This window comes from Lytechinus variegatus, chromosome 13, assembly GCF_018143015.1.
Source record: "Lytechinus variegatus isolate NC3 chromosome 13, Lvar_3.0, whole genome shotgun sequence".
NCBI lineage: Eukaryota > Metazoa > Echinodermata > Echinoidea > Temnopleuroida > Toxopneustidae > Lytechinus > Lytechinus variegatus.
This window is the reverse complement of record NC_054752.1, coordinates 22,106,236-22,127,553: the sequence shown is the minus strand read 5'-3', so window position 1 is coordinate 22,127,553 and position 21,318 is coordinate 22,106,236. Positions and strand designations below refer to the sequence as shown.

At 39.2% G+C, this 21,318-nt stretch overlaps 1 protein-coding gene across 1 annotated transcript in view; it reads left to right on the top strand.

Annotated features, from left to right (window-relative positions):
• Positions 1–1,136: 1,136 nt before the first annotated feature.
• The window catches only part of LOC121425878 (growth factor receptor-bound protein 14-like), a 42,738-nt gene continuing 22,556 nt past the window's right edge, over positions 1,137–21,318 (top strand). The window contains exons 1-3 of the mRNA XM_041621963.1: positions 1,137–1,446; positions 10,953–11,168; positions 11,541–12,058. Of these exons, the coding sequence (XP_041477897.1) occupies positions 11,042–11,168; positions 11,541–12,058 (645 nt within the window). The 5' untranslated portion in view covers positions 1,137–1,446; positions 10,953–11,041. The remainder of the gene's footprint in view (positions 1,447–10,952; positions 11,169–11,540; positions 12,059–21,318) is intronic.

Genomic DNA, 21,318 nt, shown 5'->3' with positions numbered 1-21,318 from the left:
GAAAAATATTGATGTACCAAAGAACATTTGAACTTTATAGAACATCAGTTTTCACATATAAGTTTTACTTGTACTAAGAAGATTGGTTTTTAGATGAAGCCATGAAAAGGTTTCTAGATGAACTCACAACTCTGTACTGATTGCGTTTACAGATTCACTTTTTCTCTCAACTTAACTTTTTAAAGGATTTTTTTTCCCATTAACTCAAATTCACTCTGCTTGGTCTCTTTTTATGGCAACGCCCCATGCAGGGCAGCGTAATAGACAGTCTGAGGGGGTTTGCCACTTTGCATTATCATCAATCTCGAGTGTCCCGCTGAGACAGCCCCCTCTGCGACCCCCCCCATCCCTCATTTTCCATCTGCAATCCCTCTCCCCCTCCCCCCATAGATTTTCCCTCTTCAGATTGTTGTGCTGATGGAAATATCAGATATTCATCCTTACCAATTTCACATGGTATTAGGATAGGTCGTAATGTTTGTAGGTTACCAATCTAGTTATACCTTTTGACGTGATTTGTGTTTGCTGTAGTACACGTAGGCCTACTGGGGTTATTAATTCATTTTCAATGAAAGAATCAGTGCAGGATATTTGTTGGTGTTGCTGTGGATGAAGTATGGGCCAGTTTCGCTTCTGATCACTTTACCATTATGGTAACAACTTCAGAGGTAAAAGGTCCCACACCAAAATGAAGGTATTAGATGATAGCTATGAAAGTAATGGCAAAATAACCACAAACATAAGTCCTTGTGAAGAGACCGACTCAAGGTCCTCACCGAGAACCATAAATCACGGGGTCTGAAACAGAAGACTACCCCTGCACCATCTCTCAGCTCCCCCAGCTAATCTGCAGACTTCACTCAAACAGTGTGAATCTGCAACAGAAAGCCAACAAACCGCCGAACTGTACAGACGTAGTACATACTCTCCCCCTCTCCCTCGCTCTCCTTTCATTGCTATTCAGCCCTCTCTCTGTGCTTGGGTATAAGACCTCTAGCTCTACTGGCTCCCTTCATACTCCGTGCAGTGGAATCTATACTTGCATGGTAAATAGGGGGCTGATACACGATGCTTGGTACGCTCACACGTATGTGATATTCCTCGCCTTCGTAGTACCAGCAGAAGTAAGAAAGGGGAAGTATACTGCATCGGTTAGAGCTCGGCAGTCAGTCGCTAGGCAAACCTGATCAGGAACACATCGCTGGAACTTTACTCTCAACCCGGTGATCTTGTATGTCTTTGCATTGGTATATTTGGTGATTTTATCGGTTCAAGGTGAGATTGCAGAGCTGCCGGAGGGTTGTGATCCAATTGGATATTCTCTTCTCACCAGGATTTAAAGTTAATATCATTTTCTTACGTGGTGCTGTTTGCCAATTTATACAATGGATTTTGTTTGGATGTGATTATAATATTTCCCAGGATTTGGTTGCAGTAAATACCAAGGTAAGCGCTGTTTCAAAGAGAAACTACAATTCACCTTTTTCCTGTTAATATTATGTTTGTAAAAACAAGAGGTGCTACTTTTTTGATAATGATACATTTTCATTTAGACTGGCATTGCTTCCAATTTCATTGAATTCTCTTTTATTTGTATCTAACTCTTGACTTAAGTTCTTTCATTCTTAAATATTTTCATGTTCTTTATAATACCAATGTTCCTCTCTTCCATTGCTTTATTTAATTATCAATATGTTCACTTATATTTCCTGTTCTTCACCAATACTGTGACATTCCCTTATCACTTGTCATATTTCATTTTCATATTTACATTTTTTGTAGGCCTTTCCATAAATGGAAAGAAAATTACTGTTGTACAATTTATGTTGGTCTTTCCATTCTTTGCTTTATTTCTTTAAATTATTTTAAAGAATTTCAGCAAGCCTCCCCACTCTCTAATTTCTGCCCTCATCTCTCTAATTTTTTCTTATTCCTGCTCTTTATTTATCTCTCCCTCTCTCTTATTACCCTCATTCTCTCTTTTCTCTCCCTCATTCTCTCTTTCCCTGCATCTATCTTCTCTCCTCCTACTAACTCTTTTCTCTCTCTTCCTTACAAACTTCCTTCTATTCCTTTTTTTTCTTCATAAGAAGGCACGTACATTTCCTGTGCAATTCCATCATATCATTTCCCTTTCTTGAACTTGCCTCCGAACACACGCAACCTTTGGCTCTCGTCATATTATAGCAATCAGTGCTGCGTAGTATCATGGACCTACTAAGCGCTCAGCATCGCCCCCCTTCTTTCCAGGTGCAGAGGTGTATGCATTCAATCAGTGCTGGTAACAATTTTTTTCTCCCTCTCTCTTTGATGAATAACTCATTGAGCAATCACTCAAGCCTCAATCCCTTTTGTCCATGCCTGATTCCATTCTTTGCTTTGGCCTTCTTCCTATTGAAGCATTCCTGAAGGAAAACTTTAAGAACATTAGCACTCTCCTGATTCCTCGGCCACCCTCCCCCCCTCCCCCTTTTGTTTCTTTCTACCACTCTTCGTTCTTTTCTCTCTCCTCTCTGTTGTATCTCTGTCTCTGGTCTAGCCTTTATAGATATTTTTATGCACCACAGAGAATTATGGTATAGACCTACATGTAGATGTTTTATGTAGTGTGAATCGAGAACATTAAGCTCTTGCCTCTACCCACTGTTTTCACCCCCCCCCCCCTCCCCCCACTCGTTCTTTTATTTTCTTGAAGTTTGGATAGTTGAAGGAAAACTTTTCCTATTTTTAGCACACCTAAGAGAAATGAGCTTTAGGGCTATACATGTATGTTTTCAATTTATGTTTTTGTGTAGTGTGAATTGAGAACATAAACTGTTCCTCCACTCCCCCCCCCCTCTTTTATTAACTCTGCTAGGGTCCATGGTTGAAGGAAAACTCTCCTGAGCTGAGTTTAGCACACCACAGAGAATTGGCTTTATGGATGTTGTATGTTTGAAAACTTTCCTGCTATCCCTCCCTTCTTAATCCCCTCTTTACCCCTCCCCTCCCTTCTTAATCCCCTCTTAACCCATCCCCCTCCCCCTTTCTCTCCCTCTCAAGCTGTTTTGTCATTTCAATATGGAATCTATTGAATCTGATAATGGTGGAGAAAGGATTATCCCTTTATCCTCTTGGAATACGTTTTCAAAGAGAAAAAAAAATGCATCCTAATTAAAGAGCAACTCGGATTGAATTCAGATTGGATTAAAAGCTATCAGGGTGAATGAGAGGGAGATGTGGGAATATTTCCATAGGCCTACATTTGTCCAGTATGAGTAGTCTTTGTAGTCCTAATTCCTCACATTATTTATGCATTGAAAACTTTTTTGTGTTTTTTTCTTTTCTTTTCTTTTCATTTTTGCTCATTCATTCATTCATTCATATATTCATTCATTTTATGATATATATATTTTTTTTGTGGGGGGGGGGTTGGAGGTGGGGTCATTTTATAAGAATAATTACAAAGGCCTAAATGTGTGACCCAATTTCCAAATGTAACAAAAGATTTGTGTGTGAAAGGGTCTCTGTCAGTCCTTATGTACATAAACTGTAAATTCACCATGGACAATCACCGCTGCCATTCATTGTGTTGTGGTAGTAGTCTTTATCCACAGACCCTCTGTAAGTGTAATCATACTTCCCAGAATCTTGGATCCAAGCCTATAAGCTTGTACTGTCTCTTTTGTGGGATTATTTGACCCGTTGAAGACTGAAGCCACAATGCGGACTAGAGTCTATGGAAAACGTGTGTTGTACTGTAGTGTAGCGAAATCACCCAGTCTCCTTGGGTTAACCTTTTGAACAATAAGTACTTGGGTTTCAATATATATTCACTGCACATCTTTTCCATAGACTCTAAATGCGTTCATAAACTCAAAATCTTGTCCTGATGCTGCTATTATGCGGATAATAGCAGCATCAGAGTAATGCGGATAACTCTTGTCCTCCTCCAATTTTACGACCAAATTATGCTGCTATTAGCCGCCTAATTCATTTTAATGGGGTTTATGAAAGGGGTATAAGATCAAAGATTTCTCTGGCTTAGGAATCATGTGATTAAGAACTTCAAGACCCTGTGTTCATTTCGAGTAGATTTACATGTACTTGAGCCCTAGTGCAGGATTTAGCCATATGCTCTAAGCCTAGTCTTACTCTTAGAATCCTGTTTTATAAAGACTCATTATAATAACAAATGCACGATTTCGATGACACATTCACGATCAGCCAATCGGACTGAAGGATATCAGTAGCTTTTAACCGTTATTCCAAGCTGGTTTTATGACAAGTTTAATGAAATGGAATCCACAGTTGGGTTTGGTGCATGGAGTACAAAGTGTCTTGCCAGTGAACTTGCACAGTATTTCAACTTCAAGGAAGCCCCGGAGGCCATGCAAAGTTCCTCAATCCCTAAAGAAGGTATGATCCTTGACTCTTAAGGCAGCATTTCATGAAAGAAATTCTCACTGACAACTGACGTAAGCTACTGAAATCCTTGGATCTGATTGGCCGAGAGCAAATTCAGTCATTGAAAATCACCGGCAAATCTTTTCATGATCCTTGACTCTTGAACTATATTCCAATTCCCATCCCTCTGATGTAATTGAGCAACAAGGCAGGTTGTAGGGAGCTAGTAATGAAATTGAGAGTCAAATTCTACCCAAAGAGGAAGTTACAGATTTCTCGCTCAAATCGTAATATTGTATAAATTTTCTTCCTGAAAAAAAACATGGTTCATATCATAATCTGTTTTTTTCCTCCTCTTTATTTTATTTGGAATAAGAGAGATAAGATATTGACTTATGAGTTGTTGGTTTGATTGTTACCTTAACTGTCCATGTTTTCATAAATGATTTGATGTTTTACTTGAATGATAATTGATTATATTTCATCCATGCAACAATGATTTTCCCTATATCATTTGAATTTTATTATCTTTCTTCTACTGATTTTTTAATCTACATTATACTATTAGAAATGTATCATATCTGTAATTTGCATCCTGACGGTATGTCCAGATGGTCACATCTGTTCAGAGTAGACAGCGAATGATAGAACATGTGAAATTGTTGGGAATAAATCTGTAGAACTCTGTTAGTATAGGACCTGCATTATTATGTGATGGAATGCAAAAGCACCCACGTTTAACCCATGTAACGTGACTTCTGTTACCTTCCCAACACAAAATTGGCAAAATTCTCTGTCTCTCACTCAGCATCCGCATCGCAATTTCCAGGCTTTGCAGACCTATGATATTCTAGCGTAAATCAGGGCAGGAGGCACCCTCCCCCTCATAATGTCTTTTCATGCTGTGAAGCGCAGGGATCTCCTGCGTTGTGTCATCCTGTAATCTCCATTGAATATCCTCAGCGTGCCCTCTGCCTCCTCCATTTGCCATTGACCTTGTGGCTTGTTGGAATCACTGGAAAAGTGGACCTTTTTCTCTTGAAGGCGAGTCTCGTTTTTGTGCCACTTTTCCTCTCTTAGCTCTAGAAGGTTGGGTGTACGTGTGCCCGTGCATGCATCCGATTGTATCGTTGCATTCTGTTGCTTGATGCTTTGCAATGTAGCATGAATTATGCATTTACTACAAACATGTTTTGCAAAGATTTGATCATTTGAGCTAGGAAAACCTGGTCTTTAATATTTGACATGTCATTCATCTTCTACAATGTACCACTGACTATTCAGAATCAGAACCTTGGTACTTGAAAGAACAAAAAATGTGGAAAAGAATAATGCATAATTTTGTTAGAGGCTATCTGAAAACAGTCCCATGTTCCCTTTGCATCTATTGTTGATCAATTGGTTTGCTGAACAAGTCATGTGATAACTTCCGTGTTTATCTAGCATTTGTAGATTCAAAATGAATAATCACTGATATTATGCCATACTAGAATTCATCTATTCTGAAGGGAAAAATAAGCCACTAATTTGACATCAGCACATATATATAGGGCTTATTATTTGGAGCTCAATATAATGAGACTTATCTTTGGAATCTGCAGATTTGGAAATGAGACGGAAGTTCATTGACACAGCAGTTTTGGGAATTACGCCATATGATTAAAGCTAGAGGGCTAATTGCAGCCACGTGTCTAACTTAACATTCCAGTGGAGAGAATGAAATGTGTGGATTGACCATAGGCTTGTGATCGGTTCTTCTCATTACACCCTGTTCACACGATAAAAATTCATCGTATAGCCGTGTTCAAAATTTGAACGAAAATTGTAGCCCTACTACTCAAATCATTGGTTCTTTTCCCTTTTAAGGCTATTACTACAAGTAACCTCTTAATAAAAGGAATTAAATCTTTGAGCTGCATTTCTAACTGATTCTTGATGCAATCTCATTGTCGTTTTGAAAACTGTATGGTCCTATAAATATGTCGGGGATATAACACGGTTTGCTTGCTCGCTGAAAATGGCTGGCTACCTTATCTTTGCAATAACCCCTTGAAAAAATACATGACTGCATTTCATTGTACTACTTTGTTATAATAATTTTTTTCACCTTTGCAGTGTTTTTCTTTACCAGTTTTGTGCAAGCTTGCTCTCGTCTGAATGGGCTATTTCTTGAACATATGTTTGTAAACTTTCCTTTGGTCATGGACATGCAATGACCAGTTGAAGCAGGCCAAGATGTGGACAAAGTATGGAGTGCAATGACCTACAGGGCATTGAACCTGCATTCTGCCGACATATATTTTACCAAGCATGAACTTTCGCCACAAACTGTAGCGTCATTGTAATCAATGTTATCACTGTGTAGTGGAGTTTTACACAAAGATTCAGTGAGTGAGTCCTCATTTTGATAGTTATCAGTCGCACATGATACAATAGGCATCTCCGCTCAAGGGATGTGCACTCCTGCTTATTATTCAGTTGGATTAATCAGTCATTCAGTGAGATTGGCATCTAAAAATGGCATTTTGTCATTCTTGATTCCTTGTGGAATGCCAAGGTTCAGTGCTTTGAAATGAAACTGACTTCACATCTCCCCTAGATCTGTCTCCTGTTTGCCAGTTTGCATTTCTTCTTTGCTCTAAAGTTGATGGTGACTGTGTATTCTATTAGCAACTTCTGAACATTTTGTTAAGTTGGAGAAAGGCTTGTAGCATCTTTTTCAAAGACAGTACCTTCCAATGGTAGGTGATTGCAGGGTGCTGCATAGCTTTTTAGAAGCACTTGCCCAGTCAGGCGAGTAAATGTTTAAATAGTTGGAATATATTTGCCCACAAATCTATTTCACTTGCTCGAAAAAATCCTTGAAAAAAAGTTTTAGCTCTTCAAAAGAAAGTTTTGAAGTTTTATAAACCATTGACCTTTTCCTCTCTTTTGACATGAACTTTCTACCTTGTTATTGCATTTCTTTTTCCGAAGTGATTTTATCTTGCCTGCTTAGTGCTATGACCAAAATTAGGATCAATATCATATCATATTGACCCTAATTTTGGTCATTCTACTGTGAGAATTTTGCTTGCCCAATTCGGGCAAGTAGTTTAGGTCTTTACTTCAAAACACTTGCCTTACTCTAACTTTTACTTGCCCAGGGCAATCGGGCAAGTGCTTCTGTAGCACCCTGGTGAATTTTTCATTTGCAGTTGATTATGCAAAAAAAAAAAAATTATGTAGATGAAGTGGGAATCAGACCTGGGTCCATTTTCACAAATACTTGTTACAATAAAAAATGTACAATTCCTGCTACAAAGTTTCTATCAGCCAATCAGCTTGAAGGATTTCGGGAGCTTTTAACGTTCATTGCACATTCGTTATGGTAATAAGTTTATGAAACGGACCCAAGTTTGGGCATCATACTTTATAAGAATTAGACTAAGTGGGTGTAAGAACAACTGTAGAGCAGACCACTGACAATTAGACCAATTTGACCAAATATTTGTGGGTAATAGAACAAGTTTAGAGAAGACCAAACTAGACCAAATATTTGTTGACCAATTGCTTGTTACCCGAAGGAATGTGAACTGAAATGAAATATTCCCTTCCTATGGAAGTGGTAATGATTTTCCTGTCTTCGGGGGTGCTCCAAGACCGGAGATGAAGCCAGAACTGCCTTCAAGAGCTTTTGAGGAGGCAGCAAGGAGGCAATGTTCTCTAGAAAACACGATAGCAAACACTTGTAAGCCTTCATTTAGCATGAACAGCTCCCTGCTAAAGTTCAGGAAGCGAGTAGGTGCTTCCGCCTCTGTGTATATATTTCATTGATCAATGCATTTTGATTCAGACATGTACTGTAGTGAAGACTCGAAATGTACAACACTTTCTTACAAGATTGATGAAGACTTCATTTATTATTTCCCCCAAATGTGCCTCGAATTCTTATCTTCTGTTGGATATTATTTTGATCGTTAACATTCGTTCAGCTTTATTTTCCCTGTTTTGCACTGCCAAATTATTGATAAAAAATGTGTTCTGTACTCACTGGGATTATATATTGTGATTTCAACAGTTGCCAAAACAAGTGGTTGGTAAAAAAAGGGGGAAATCATCCTTGTCTATGTAGGTTTGTTATGCAAACCCTTCATTTGAGTGAAGCGGTCTGAATATTCAGCCTATAAAGGTCCCTGGCATTGATTTATGTACAGAAGATGGTCCCTCTCCCAAGTTTTGTTTTTGCTAGTCTTGTGTGAAGACCACTTTTTAAAAATATATTTAATCAGGGTCTATTCCTATAGACTAGGTGTTTGCTAGTCTTGTGGGAAGACCACTTGTTAATAAGAAATTTAATCAGGGTCTATGCCTGTAGACTGTTTGTGACACAAGACTTGCCTGATGAAGCAACTGAAAAGAAACCTCTCCAGATCACTGAAATGACTGTCAGTGAGCTTTAACATGTTCAACATGATTCAAGATATATTATTTTCAAGCTTCATGGCATCGAAGACTGAATGGCCATTGAATTCATGATAATTTCAAAACGTACATTGCACATGCTAGAGGATACAGTTTAGATTTACACTATCAATTTAAATTCACAATACCCCAATTTTACTTAACAATAATAATTTCATTTCACAATAATGGTATAAATTCACACCAGTTTCTAGTGAACAGTCAATTTCAATTCACAATACGATTTCATTTAATTCCAGTCAAGTAGTTTTTAACATATTTTTCATTGTGCGAATGGGGCTTTTAGTAACAGATTCCTTGGAGCTGGACTGGGGGTAGCCAGCGGACATCTTGTGTTCTTTGGTTTCTCCGAGGGGTGCCAGAGACAGGTTGATTGGCAGGTAGCCGGTGCCGACCGTTTGACAAGAGCCGCCCGCTTTCACCAAAGGAACACCACCGACTGGGCCAGAAGCCAGTGGTGGTTTCTGTTCAAACTCGTCTTTTTCAATATTTATACAAGACGTGTAGATTTCAATGGCTGTCGCGGAATCAGAGAGAAGTCTTTGATTTGTTTTGTGTGAAGCACTCAAATATTTTAATTCATAGAGTCAGTCAGTCAGTCAGTCAGTCAGAACTGAGTGTGTAAGGATTGGAAAGCATACACAGTCAAACTTGCTGTAGCAACCACCCTTATAGAAAGACCACAAGTCTATAATTAAAGGGGAAGTTCACCCTGACAAAAAGTTTATTGTAAAAATAGCAGAAAAAATAATGAAAAATATTGCCGAAGGTTTGAGAAAAATTCATCAAATAATTAAAAAGTTATTAGAATTTCAATTATTTGATTTGTGACGTCATATGCGAGCAGCATTCCTACAAAGCGAATTGTAAAAAATCAATGAAAGGTCATTTTCTCAGAAAATTGAAAATGGTTTTTACTGTACCTTTTGTATATCAATAGACAAATCATTTCACACCCGATCATGAATAGAAAACAAAATCAAGTCATCAGGAACCATATAAAATTTGAAATTCATGCATTTTATATTACATAACACATGGGGCAGCTGCTCGTTTATGACGTCACAAATCCAAAACTTTGAACTCTAATAACTTTCTTACTCTTTAACGGATTTTCCTCAAACCTTCACCAATATTTTTTACTATTTTTTCTGCTATTTTTACAACAAATTCTTCTTCAGGGTGAACTTCCCCTTTAAGTGTACAGACCTGTCCATAAAGTTTGGTTTTCTGCATTGAAACATGTATTACATGAACCTGTTCATAAGGACCACCTGTCTTTCATATGTTGTCTTTATATAGATGGGTTAGAATGAAGCCTATTTGTAATCTTTGAAAATAAGACCAAGACCACAAATCTTTTTTATGGGGTAATGAGTATCTGTATAAAATGGATAGTACATAATAGCATGTTAGTCTTTGTGGCGGTGCAAGAACACCCTTCGCAAAACATTTTCGCACACCACATTGGAGCAGAAACGCCCTTATGTGAGCTGCTTAGGGGGTTTTGCATTCATGCGATGAATGAAAGTTGTGGCGTTAGCAGCGATCTTGCACCAACACAACACTGTCATGTAAGTGGTTTTGCTTGGTTTTGTGGTCCCAGCCAATCGGATGCATGGATTACAGTAGCTAGCCATCAACTCGATTGAAATAAGTAGTCATTTCAAAAGTGAATCTTAGAGTAATGGTAGCATAAGGCTTGTTCACCCATTCAACACAATACCCATGATAACCTGGGCAAGGGTCTATGGAAAACTTTGTATCATAGTGGAATCAAGTCGTGTTCAAGGAGTGAAGCCGCTAATACCGGTAATCTAATGAAGAAGAAGATACACTCTGTATGTCTTCCTGCTAATGATCCATGTCATATACTGTATTTTAGGGCTGGCGTACATGCAGAATGAGTTGTAATGACCACGAAGCTGCATTTTCTCACTTTTTTTCAGCTCAGATACACTAGCCCCCCCCATCTATGATGAGTCATTGATTCTCGTCAAACTATACATTGGCAAAAACTCTGGGCATCCTTTCCTTCCTTTTCTACTTAATATCATTGTCTTATCTCTCTTCTCTTTTTTTCTTCTTTCTATCCACTCAAGGTAAAGGTTCAGGCAAGAACTCATTAGCAGACGAGCCTCATTTGTGGCATCCCAGTCGGTAGTCTCATCCCCGAGATTCTTGCGTTGCCATGGAGATGATGGAGACGTCAACGCAGTATCACGGAAGGCTAGGCGGCTCACTGTGTTCTATTAACGACCATCACATGGCGCTTGGCCGGCTGAGCAAGGGGAACAGTAGTGAAGACACATCTAGTGGTGAGTGAATTCATGCTGCGTAGGTCTTCCATGCTGTCTCACTTCTTTTGTATCTTCAAAGTTTCTTTTACATTTATATTAGTCATTCATGAGCTGCCAGGGATTATAGTTGCTCCATCGGTATATGCTGGAAGATTTTATCTCCTCCACTGTCTTTGGGAATATAACGTAGGTAAAGATATAGTTGCAAGTATTCTTTGAAGTCTGTATCACATGTTTGAGATATATAGAAGAGGGTTATAAGAATTTAACATTTTCATTTCTTGGAAGCGTTTTCGTACTCTCTTATCCTCAGATATTTGTGAGAGAGCCTCAGAGATTTTATCATACTGTAATCTTAGTGTTCTTTCTTCTTTGTGTATCTTCTTGCAGACGATGTGGACTTGGATGCCTTAGTTAACGGCATGAATTCCTTTCCAACATACAATGAAGATAGGCCTTTGTTGGCCAGCACCGAGTCGTTAAACAACCATCTGTCGGCGCAGCAGGGCGGTTTGAATGGAATCTACTTGTGTCGGCAAGCCAGTCAACCAGCCACGCCCACAAGAACACAACCCACCTCACCTCACAATCAAAACCATAGCAACAATCATCATGTCACCAACAACCACCACCATCATCACCACCACCAAAGGCATCAGCTGCAACACAGCACGAGTCTCACCTCTCGGTTCATCCCGCGCCTCGACCGCGAGTGGAGGAGCAAGTCGATGCCGGAGGATCTGCGAGAGCCGGTGGCCACCGCCCCGCTCAGCTCGTCGTTCCCGCAGAGAGGGCAAAGTGAGAGCAGCAGTGGGGGCAGTGATGGCGACGAGGCTCAGGTACCCGACCCATTCCCGGAGTTGGGCGGATGCAGTCCAAGATGGAAAACAACGCTGGGCTCTGCTGTGGTATGTTGCTTTCAATCCTTTATTAAAGACAGCTTGTAAAAAGTCAGAGCTGCATCTCTCCTGACGCTAACAGCTTTCCATTGTCAACCCTCACTTTTTATCACGCATTTAATAAAGGAAAATAATGCGGTGGAAAGCTTCTATGAAAAGAGGGTTTATTTCCAATTCGTCTAATGCCAGTTCGTCCAATTGCGAACTTGTCTACTCTCATTCGGTCTACCATCAGTTCGTCCACTCACTACTTGGTCTACTTTCATTTAGTTTAATGCCATTCCATCTAATAACCAGTTGGTCCAATAGCGATTTAGTCCATATACCATTTGGTCTGATTGGACAAAATCTTAACTTGTGCAAAATAAATGAAAATGAAATGGATATTAGACCAACTGGTTATGAGACGAAATGGTCATAGATGAACTGGTGATTAGACAAAGTGATGATTGGACCAAGTGGTTAATGGGCCAAATGGTTGTTAGATGAAATGTTGATGGACGCAATGGCATTAGATTAAATGAAAGTAGACCCTGTGGTGGGTGGACGAGTTGGCAGTAGGTGAAATGGCAATTTACCAAAAAAGCATAGTGCCTTGATTCTTGGAAAGAGATGCAGCACTGACCTGATGTAACTTCTTGGTCAAGGGTTAGAGGATAATTACCGTGTTTACACGCTGAATCGGCCCGCGGTGCAGAACCCAAAGCCGATGCAGAATCAGCTTTGGGTTATCTTGCATCGCGTTTACACGCTGTCACAGCTGGCGGTGCAGAATCGGCTCACAGGACAAAAACACAGATCAGGGGATAAAAGATCCGCGCACCAACGACATACGTCATTATAAAGACAACGCTGGATCCGGGAGCTTTCAAATACGTCATAATGGTAAAGTAATTAAAACGCTTGCCAATTCCCACAGCAGAATCCGCTTTGTGTTTACACGTAGAAAAAAAAGCAGATTCTACATTGGCTATCAGTTCTGATCCTACTTTTTTGGTGGTGCAAAATTTCTGATTCTGCACCGAGAGCCGATGCAAGTTAATCGCGTTTACAAGTTCCAAAAAGCAGGTCCCGCAGCGCGAGCTGATGCAGCGTGTAAACATGGTAAATATTGACTAAAGTTAGAATGTTTTCTTGATAGAAAAGTGTGAAGTATCAAACCTATGTTTTGAATGAACATTCTTTCTTACAATATCGAAGACATCAAGGTCAATGGCAGACTATTAGGAGTGGAAATTTTTTAGTTCCACTAAAATCACAAAGTTATTTTCACACTCCCCCTAGATGCAATCATAAAACCAAAGGTTTATTGGGTCTTCAAAGAACTACATATGTATAGCCAGTGCATGAATGATTTTTTAAAGATTTCAGCTTAGAGAGCACCATCACATGGGATACCTTTGTGCCTTGCGGAGTTTGTTTAAGGAATCATAACAAAGTCTTAGCCAAAGTGCTTTTGCACTACTTTCCTTCTGTCTTGGGAGTCATCCAAGGCAGCTGAAATCTCCTGCAGACTAGCTATAAATTTTCATCATCGGTTCTGCTCCGTCCCCCTGCATTACAGGCAGCAGTAAATCAAGGCACACTTGTATTCCATCCATTGGTCACAAAAAGCTGAGACTTTGGCCGTGTTTATGCTTCCATTTTTCAGGCCAGAATCAGCATTTCCAAACGGGATTAGTCCAAAACACAGTTGCGTCCATGCTTACTTTCATTTAAACGCTGATTCAAAACGCCGATCGTAAACTCTCAAAACGCCGATCGTAAACTCACAAAAAGGTGCGTTTGTAAACGTTGTTTGACCAGAATCAGGCTTTCTGTGGAAGTATAAACAGAACCACGATCGTAAACGTGTTTAAATGACGTCATTTGGTACATGCTTCCGGTGAGATGAAAATCCGCGGGCAAATACAGTCGCATTGCTCCATGTTATCTCCACATAACAACAACACTTTGAAAAAAAACTTTCGAAAAAATGCGCGTCCAATTTGACCTCGCTTTCCTGCTCAATAAAAATTATGATGCGAAGCCAGCTGGAGATCGTGATTTCGCCTCTGAAAAGTTAAGCATAAACAGTACTCCCAGAACCACGTTTACGATCGGCGTTTTGAATCGACGTTCGAAAACGCTGATTCTGTCCTCTCAATGGAAGCATAAACGCACCCTTTGTCCCAAAGCCATAAACCCCTCAGTCACACTGGCCAAACGAAAACGGTCTCGGAGACCGACTCATACCATCGAATCGGTTTGGAGTGGATGTGATTATTGCATAACAGTTCATCCGATCGTGCACATGTATGTATGGAATTTTTCATGTGTGAATGTGTTTGAGTGAATAAAAAAAAACCTTTGCCTTATTGTAAGAAAGGAAGGATTTAGAATACAATTTTAGCCAGCCATACAACTCCTGAGAAAGAAATTGGTATAGTCTTTCAGAGAGATCTTCATGTGAATGCTGTTATAGATTAGGTGCAAGATAAATCTTGTCTAGGCCTAATTGTACACACTAGGTGTATGCAGACCATCACCAAAATACCCTTTGAAATACCAGGGGCCCATCTTACAAAGAGTTGTCATTGATCCGATCAATTGCAACTATGGAAAGCCAGCAAAGTCAATATATGAAATGCCTGTTTGTTCAATAATATTTCTAGACATGAATGTGTAAGCCTATCCATAAAGTCATTGATTTCTTGACAATTTGGTGTGTTTTCTTTCGTTTACAAAGGACATATTGCAAATTTCCTGTAGAATAAAATACGACATTGATGGATTTCCATAGAGTTATGGTTGATTGGATCAATCGTAACTCTTTGTAAGACAGGGCCCAGGAACTTGTTCAGGCTCAAAATAATTATTTTCTGCATTTATACCGACCCAAAGCAGCAGACCTTTATGGGGTAAGTTCTCAAAGATCATCTGCACTGTGGTCAGATTAGGAGGCCAGGCGTGCGATTCAAAATCGCTAGCTCAGCAGAGCTACGGTATGGCACTTGCGACCAATTACTCGCTAGGTTGGGAAAGTTCTTGTAAGTTTGGCACTCACCTACTACTTAGCAAGTATTTCTTTCAGGGATATTACAGGTATTTTGCCTTCACATCACATGGGCAAAAAAAAAAACCCTGGTATTTTCTGATTTGGGTGGATCATGGTAAATTTCCGTGATCAGAGAATACCTAGACCTAATGAAATTTGGGGTGGTCTGAATCATTAGGTGGTTTCAGACCGCCTTGAAGTTCGTCAGTTCCAGGTATTCTCTGATCGGGAAATTTACCCCGATCAGAAAATACCAGGTATTTTGGTAATGTGAAAGTAAACTACGCGTAATTTCCCCGAAGGAAAATACCCGCTAAATAGTAGGTACTTGGCGAAATTACGAGAACTTTCGCTGTAATTTTTCCAAGGTCGCAGGTATTTTGGCATTGTGAAAGCAATTTACAGGAACTTTTAGCCCAGCGTGTCGTTGGGCGCGGAAGCCGTGGGTGGCTGCTGGGCTAGTGATTTTGAATCTCGTGCCTTGCCTGCTTATCAGACCATCTACTGCGCATGCTTGTAACTTCAGGAACTTATCCCGAAGGTTATGTTTCGGGGGGTTGTGAATGCAGGAATAATTAATGGGTATTTTTTAGCCTAAAAAAGTTCTTGTTATTTAACAAGGATTCTTGTGATCGAGGCGGTTTGAAACCACCTATTATCATCCCTGTATTGAGAATTGTTTTCCTCATGACTTTGTGTAATAATATACAATTAATGCACATTTATGAGTGTGTTATGACGATGCAGCACTCTCGAGGGTATTTACAATTATGCGAAAGCAAGAGGCGCTTGCGCCGAGTGCTTTTGCATAATATTGTGAATGCCAGAGAGTTGCTCGCATCGTCACTAACATCACGAATCTTAAAATTAATTGTTTTATAAAACGGGTCGGCAAAAAGAATTTTTCATGGAAATCTTGTTCAAATCCCTCCAACTTGTGTACGATCGCACAGACGAAGAGATCACAAGACTATTATGACATCACAGGCGTATCTACTATGCGCGCCTAAGTAAGCGCATCAAAATCCTCTAGCCAGCCTCTTTTACTGAACGCGTATCAGTTTTTACGTGCTGTTGGAACTAATGCTGCACAAAAATTGCATAGTGCTGCACAAAAATGCACAGTGCTGCACGAAAAATGCACGACTGGAAGGTCGCGCATAATTAAAGCATGAACACGTGACTTGAATATGCACTCACCATTGGCTACATCCTTGAACCCGTTTTATAACAAACTTTATGCAATGTCCCTCCTACACTGTCCTAGTTCCTTACATAACATGACAAAAACAAAACAAAACTAGATGGACAGGAGATTAAATTTCAAAGAATTGGAAGAAGAAATAAGATTATAAGAGAAACAGAAAACAGAATAGCCATTTGGATTGTGTCGGCTATGACCCAAGTCACATAAGGAGGTCTGTTTAATAAGAGCCGTTTTTTATGTGTTTTTTTGTTTTGGCAAATGCGCATGTCTTGTATGGTAGCAGGGGCCCTGACTCTGTATAGTTCTATTTTTATTTTCTGAGAATAAAGCAATATTAAAGATAAATGGAATTAGTTGCAGTAAACAACGATTTGATGAGAAAGTCTGTAAAAACCATGTCACTTTATCATCACAGATTTAGATCTAGTTCAGTTCTATCAACTGAACTTTAAGAAATCATGACATTTAAGCTGAGAAAAAAAATGATTGCACTAAAGTTCACCAAAGCAGATTTAAGCACATGTGGGACAGTGTATTTGTATCACTTGGAAAAAGACCCACATTTAATGGAACATCATGCTAATTTGGTAATTTCTCGGCAATTTAACAATTCCTTCCAGAATCCTTTGACGTATATTTTTCGTACATATCCTACTGATGCTTGGACGGTCATTTTATTGGATTCTGTACAAAGTCATTTTGAAGTCGTTACCTAATACTGTTAAAGAAAATGCCAGTAGTTGCAGTATAAACACTGATTTCATGAGAAAGTCTGTAAAACCAGGCTTAATTGTCAGAATATCATCGAGGATCTAGATCTGGTACAGTTACATAAACTGAACTTTGTGAAATCTTGAAATCTACGCTGAAAAATGTATAATTATTGCTGGAATAAAGACCCGACGGAAGTGACCGAATCCGCGCTTATTTTGCTTATTTCTCAGCAATTACACAATTTCTCCCAGAATCCTTTGGCACATATTTTTTATTCATACAAACAGACACTTGGGTGGTCATTATATTAGATTCTGTAAAAAGTCATTTTGAGATCGTTACCAAAACTGGAATTTATCTTTAATTGTCTTTTAAAAAGAAGTTAATGATATTACTGATCAGTTTTTATAGAGGAGAACCGACGAGATGAGGAATTAATCTTTTTTTAATGATCAAGAATATCACTCTTGGTTGGTTGATTCTCTGTATTTTTAACACCGTCTTTCTATTTCTGTTTTATCGGTCAGGCAGACTTAGCCACAGTGCGGGGAGCAAGGAAGCAGCGCTGCGGTTGGGAATTTATATTTAGATCTGGCTGAAGATGCCCCAGCGACTTTAATCAGTCGAGAAAGATTCAAAGTGGAAATAAAGCTCTTTTCCCCCTTTCTTTTGAAGCCAATTTAATTAGAGGATGCTATTTATAAGAAATGAAGATCTCTCCCTTTCTGTCTCTTGTTAATAGCCAGATATTGGAGGCTGCCATAAATAGGAGATGTTACAAAATTTAGCTTCTGCCCTTATTATTTTAAAGCCATGTATCGGAGGTTGCCATTTATAGGAGAAATCAAGAAATTTAGCTCATTCTTTTTTAAGCCATAATTATTAGAGGGTGCTGTCCATAAGAGAAATGAGAAGTGTTCAATTTTGTTTATGCATGGGCAGAGTTGGTATTGATGCTGATGTAATTTTCAATCTGTTGAGATGATTTGAATGGTTCGAGAAAAGAAATCAGGGGCCCATTTCATAAAGGACTTTCAACTGTTGTAACTTTGCCATTATGGCAACTACCATGGTAACAGGTCTCAGCAGCCAATAACAATCACGGTTTCCACGGTAGTTTATGAAACTGGGCCCCAGCCAGGTGTCTGTTTCATAAAACCTGTTATGATAACAAATTTGCTCTGGCAGTTAAAAGCTACTGAAATCCTTCAATCTGACTGGCTGATCGTAAATTTGTTACAGAAATTTTACATTTGTTATTACAGAAAGCCTTTATGAAACAGGGACTCTGGTCAGCTTCAGGGTTCCCTCCCCATCAACAAGGAAATCAGGAGAATTATTTTACTTTTTTCCAGTCAGGGAAAAATCAGGGAATTTTATTTTTAAGATGCCTCGAATCGGGGAAAAGTGCCTCAAATGGGGGGAAAATAGGGGAATTTTTATTAGCCTGATAGTGAAAGCACTGTAGTCAATCAGACTACAGACTATATTTGGTCGCATATCAAAACATCCATTGAATAACTGGTTATGATGGTACTAATTAGTTTTTAACACAATATTTTTATACTGAAAATACATATACATGTAACTCACTGCAACAACTTAGAAAACATGCAAAACTGGAAATGGAAACTGGAACTGGAAACGGGAACCAGTGTGTTGGCTCAGTTGGTAGAGCGTCCGTCTCACAACCGGGAGGTCGGGAGTTCAAACCCCGGCCGCGTCAGATCAAAAGATGTTAAAAAATGGGAGTTGCTGCTACCCTGTTTGGCGTTCAACGACTAAAGGGATAGAGCCTCGTCGATCTGGCGCTGCACAGTGGCTGCCGGGCCCACGATCAATCGGGCAAAGCAAATTTTCGGAGTATTTCATTTCATGTTTATTTCGAACAATAAATTATGGATTTTCATCGATTCAAGGATTGAAATACTAGTAATCATCAGGGAATTTTTAAACTTCATCAGGGAATTTTGTTTTCATGAAAAGTTGGGAACCCTGTTCTTTGTGAGGCAGAGATAGGAAAGGGGTAAACAAGTTGCTATGATTGAGCTAAGAAAGACAAAAAGAGAGGTTGAGGAAGGGGGATATGAGATAGAGAGAGTAGATAGAGTGATGAAAGTAAAGGAGTGGAAGAAGAAAGAAAGAAAAGGTAGGGGAATATGGGATAGAAAGAGAAAGATGGAGCAAAGGAGAAGACAAAGGCTATCCCCCCCAAAAAAAAATGAATTGAATAGGCCTATAGGTATTGAAAGAATCTAATACCCCTTTCATAAACCCCATTAAAATGAATTAGGCGGCTAATAGCAGCATAATTTGGTCGTAAAATTGGAGGAGGACAAGAGTTATCCGCATTACTCTGATGCTGCTATTATCCGCATAATAGCAGCATCGGGACAAGATTTTGAGTTTATGAACGCATTTCCAAATAATGCGGATAATTGCCATGGTGCGGCCACAAGGTCACCCTTTTCCAACACAACCGCATCGGAGGGGGCGTGTCCAGTTGTCATGACGATTATCCGCCTTTTTCAGGACGGGCGCTCGTAAAAATAATGCGGCTTATTTTCGGAGTTTGTGAACGCAATTTTTGTCTCACCTGCGAAGCAGAGTGAGACTATAGGCGCCGCTTTTCCGACGGCGGCGGCGGCGGCGTCAACATCAAATCTTAACCTGAGGTTAAGTTTTTGAAATGACATCATAACTTAGAAAGTATATGGACCTAGTTCATGAAACTTGGCCATAAGGTTAATCAAGTATTACTGAACATCCTATTAAAGTTTCATGTCACATGACCAAGGTCAAAGGTCATTTAGGGTCAATGAACTTAGACCATGTTGGAGGAATCAACATTGAAATCTTAACCTGAGGTTAAGTTTTTGAAATGTCATCATAACTTAGAAAATATATGGACCTAGTTCATGAAACTTGGACATAAGGTTAATCAAGTATCACTGAACATCCTGCATGAGTTTCACGTCACATGACCAAGGTCAAAGGTCATTTAGGGTCAATGAACTTTGGCCGAATTGGGGATATCTGAATTCCCATCATAACTTTGAAAGTTTATGGATCTGATTCATGAAACTTGAACATAATAGTAATCAAGCATCACTGAACATTTTGTGCAAGTTTCAGGTCTCATGATTAAGGTCAAAGGTCATTTAGGGTCAATGAACTTTGGCCAAATCGGGGGTATCTGTTGAATTACCATCATAACTTTGAAAGTTTATTAGTCTAGTTCATTAAACTTGGACATATGAGTAATCAAATATCACTGAACATCCTGTGCGCGTTTCAGGTCACATGACCAAGGTCAAAGGTCAATGAACTTTGGCTGAAGTGGGTGTATCAGTTGAATTACCATCAAAACTTTGAAAGTTTATGGATCTGATTCATGAAACTTGTACATAAGAGTAATCAAGTATCACTGAACATCCTGTGCGAGTTTCAGGTCACATGATCAAGGTCAAAGGTCATGTAAGGTCAATGAACTTTGGCCATGTTGGGGTTTTTTGTTGAATAACCATCATATCTCTGTAAGTTTATTGGTCTAGTTCATAAAAAGTGGACATAAGAGTAACCATGTATCACTGAACATCTTGTGCGAGTTAGAGTAGTATTCAAAGTCAGCACTGCTGCTATATTGAACCGCGTGATGCAGGTGAGACGGCCAGAGGCATTCCACTTGTTATTGAATTATCCGCATTACTCTTAGGCGGCTAATTGGAGGATAGGTTTATGAAAAGGTATGAGATAGAGAAAGATAGTAGATAGAGTGATGAAAGTAAAGGAGTGGAATAAGAAAGAAAGAAAAGGTAGGGGAATATGGGATAGAAAGAGAAAGATGGAGCCAAGGAGAAGACAAAGGCTATCCCTCCCCCCAAAAAAATGAATTGAATAGGCCTATAGGTATTGAAAGAAACTAAATATCCCTTGAAAGTTGCAAGAGAACCTCTAAGTTGAGTATTTTTTTTAATGTAATAAAGATAGCCCAATTTACAGTAAATACCTATTTATCATTGATTATTTTTGTGGAGAAAGGAATGTAGAAATTGAAACGGAAGATATTGCAGAGTAAATGGGCCATAAGTTTATCCTAATTGGGCCCTATATTTACATGTATGTTCAGAAATCATCATGGAAAAGTTTGCCTAAACACTTCTTTCTTGAAAACATGATATTAGGCTGCCTATATGAATGCCCAGAACCATCGGCAGGGAATTTATTTACAAAGATATTTTCATTGAACCCAACGCAGTAAACAGTCCATGGACCGAAAAGCCTTCCCTTCTAAAAATATCCCTGGCTGAT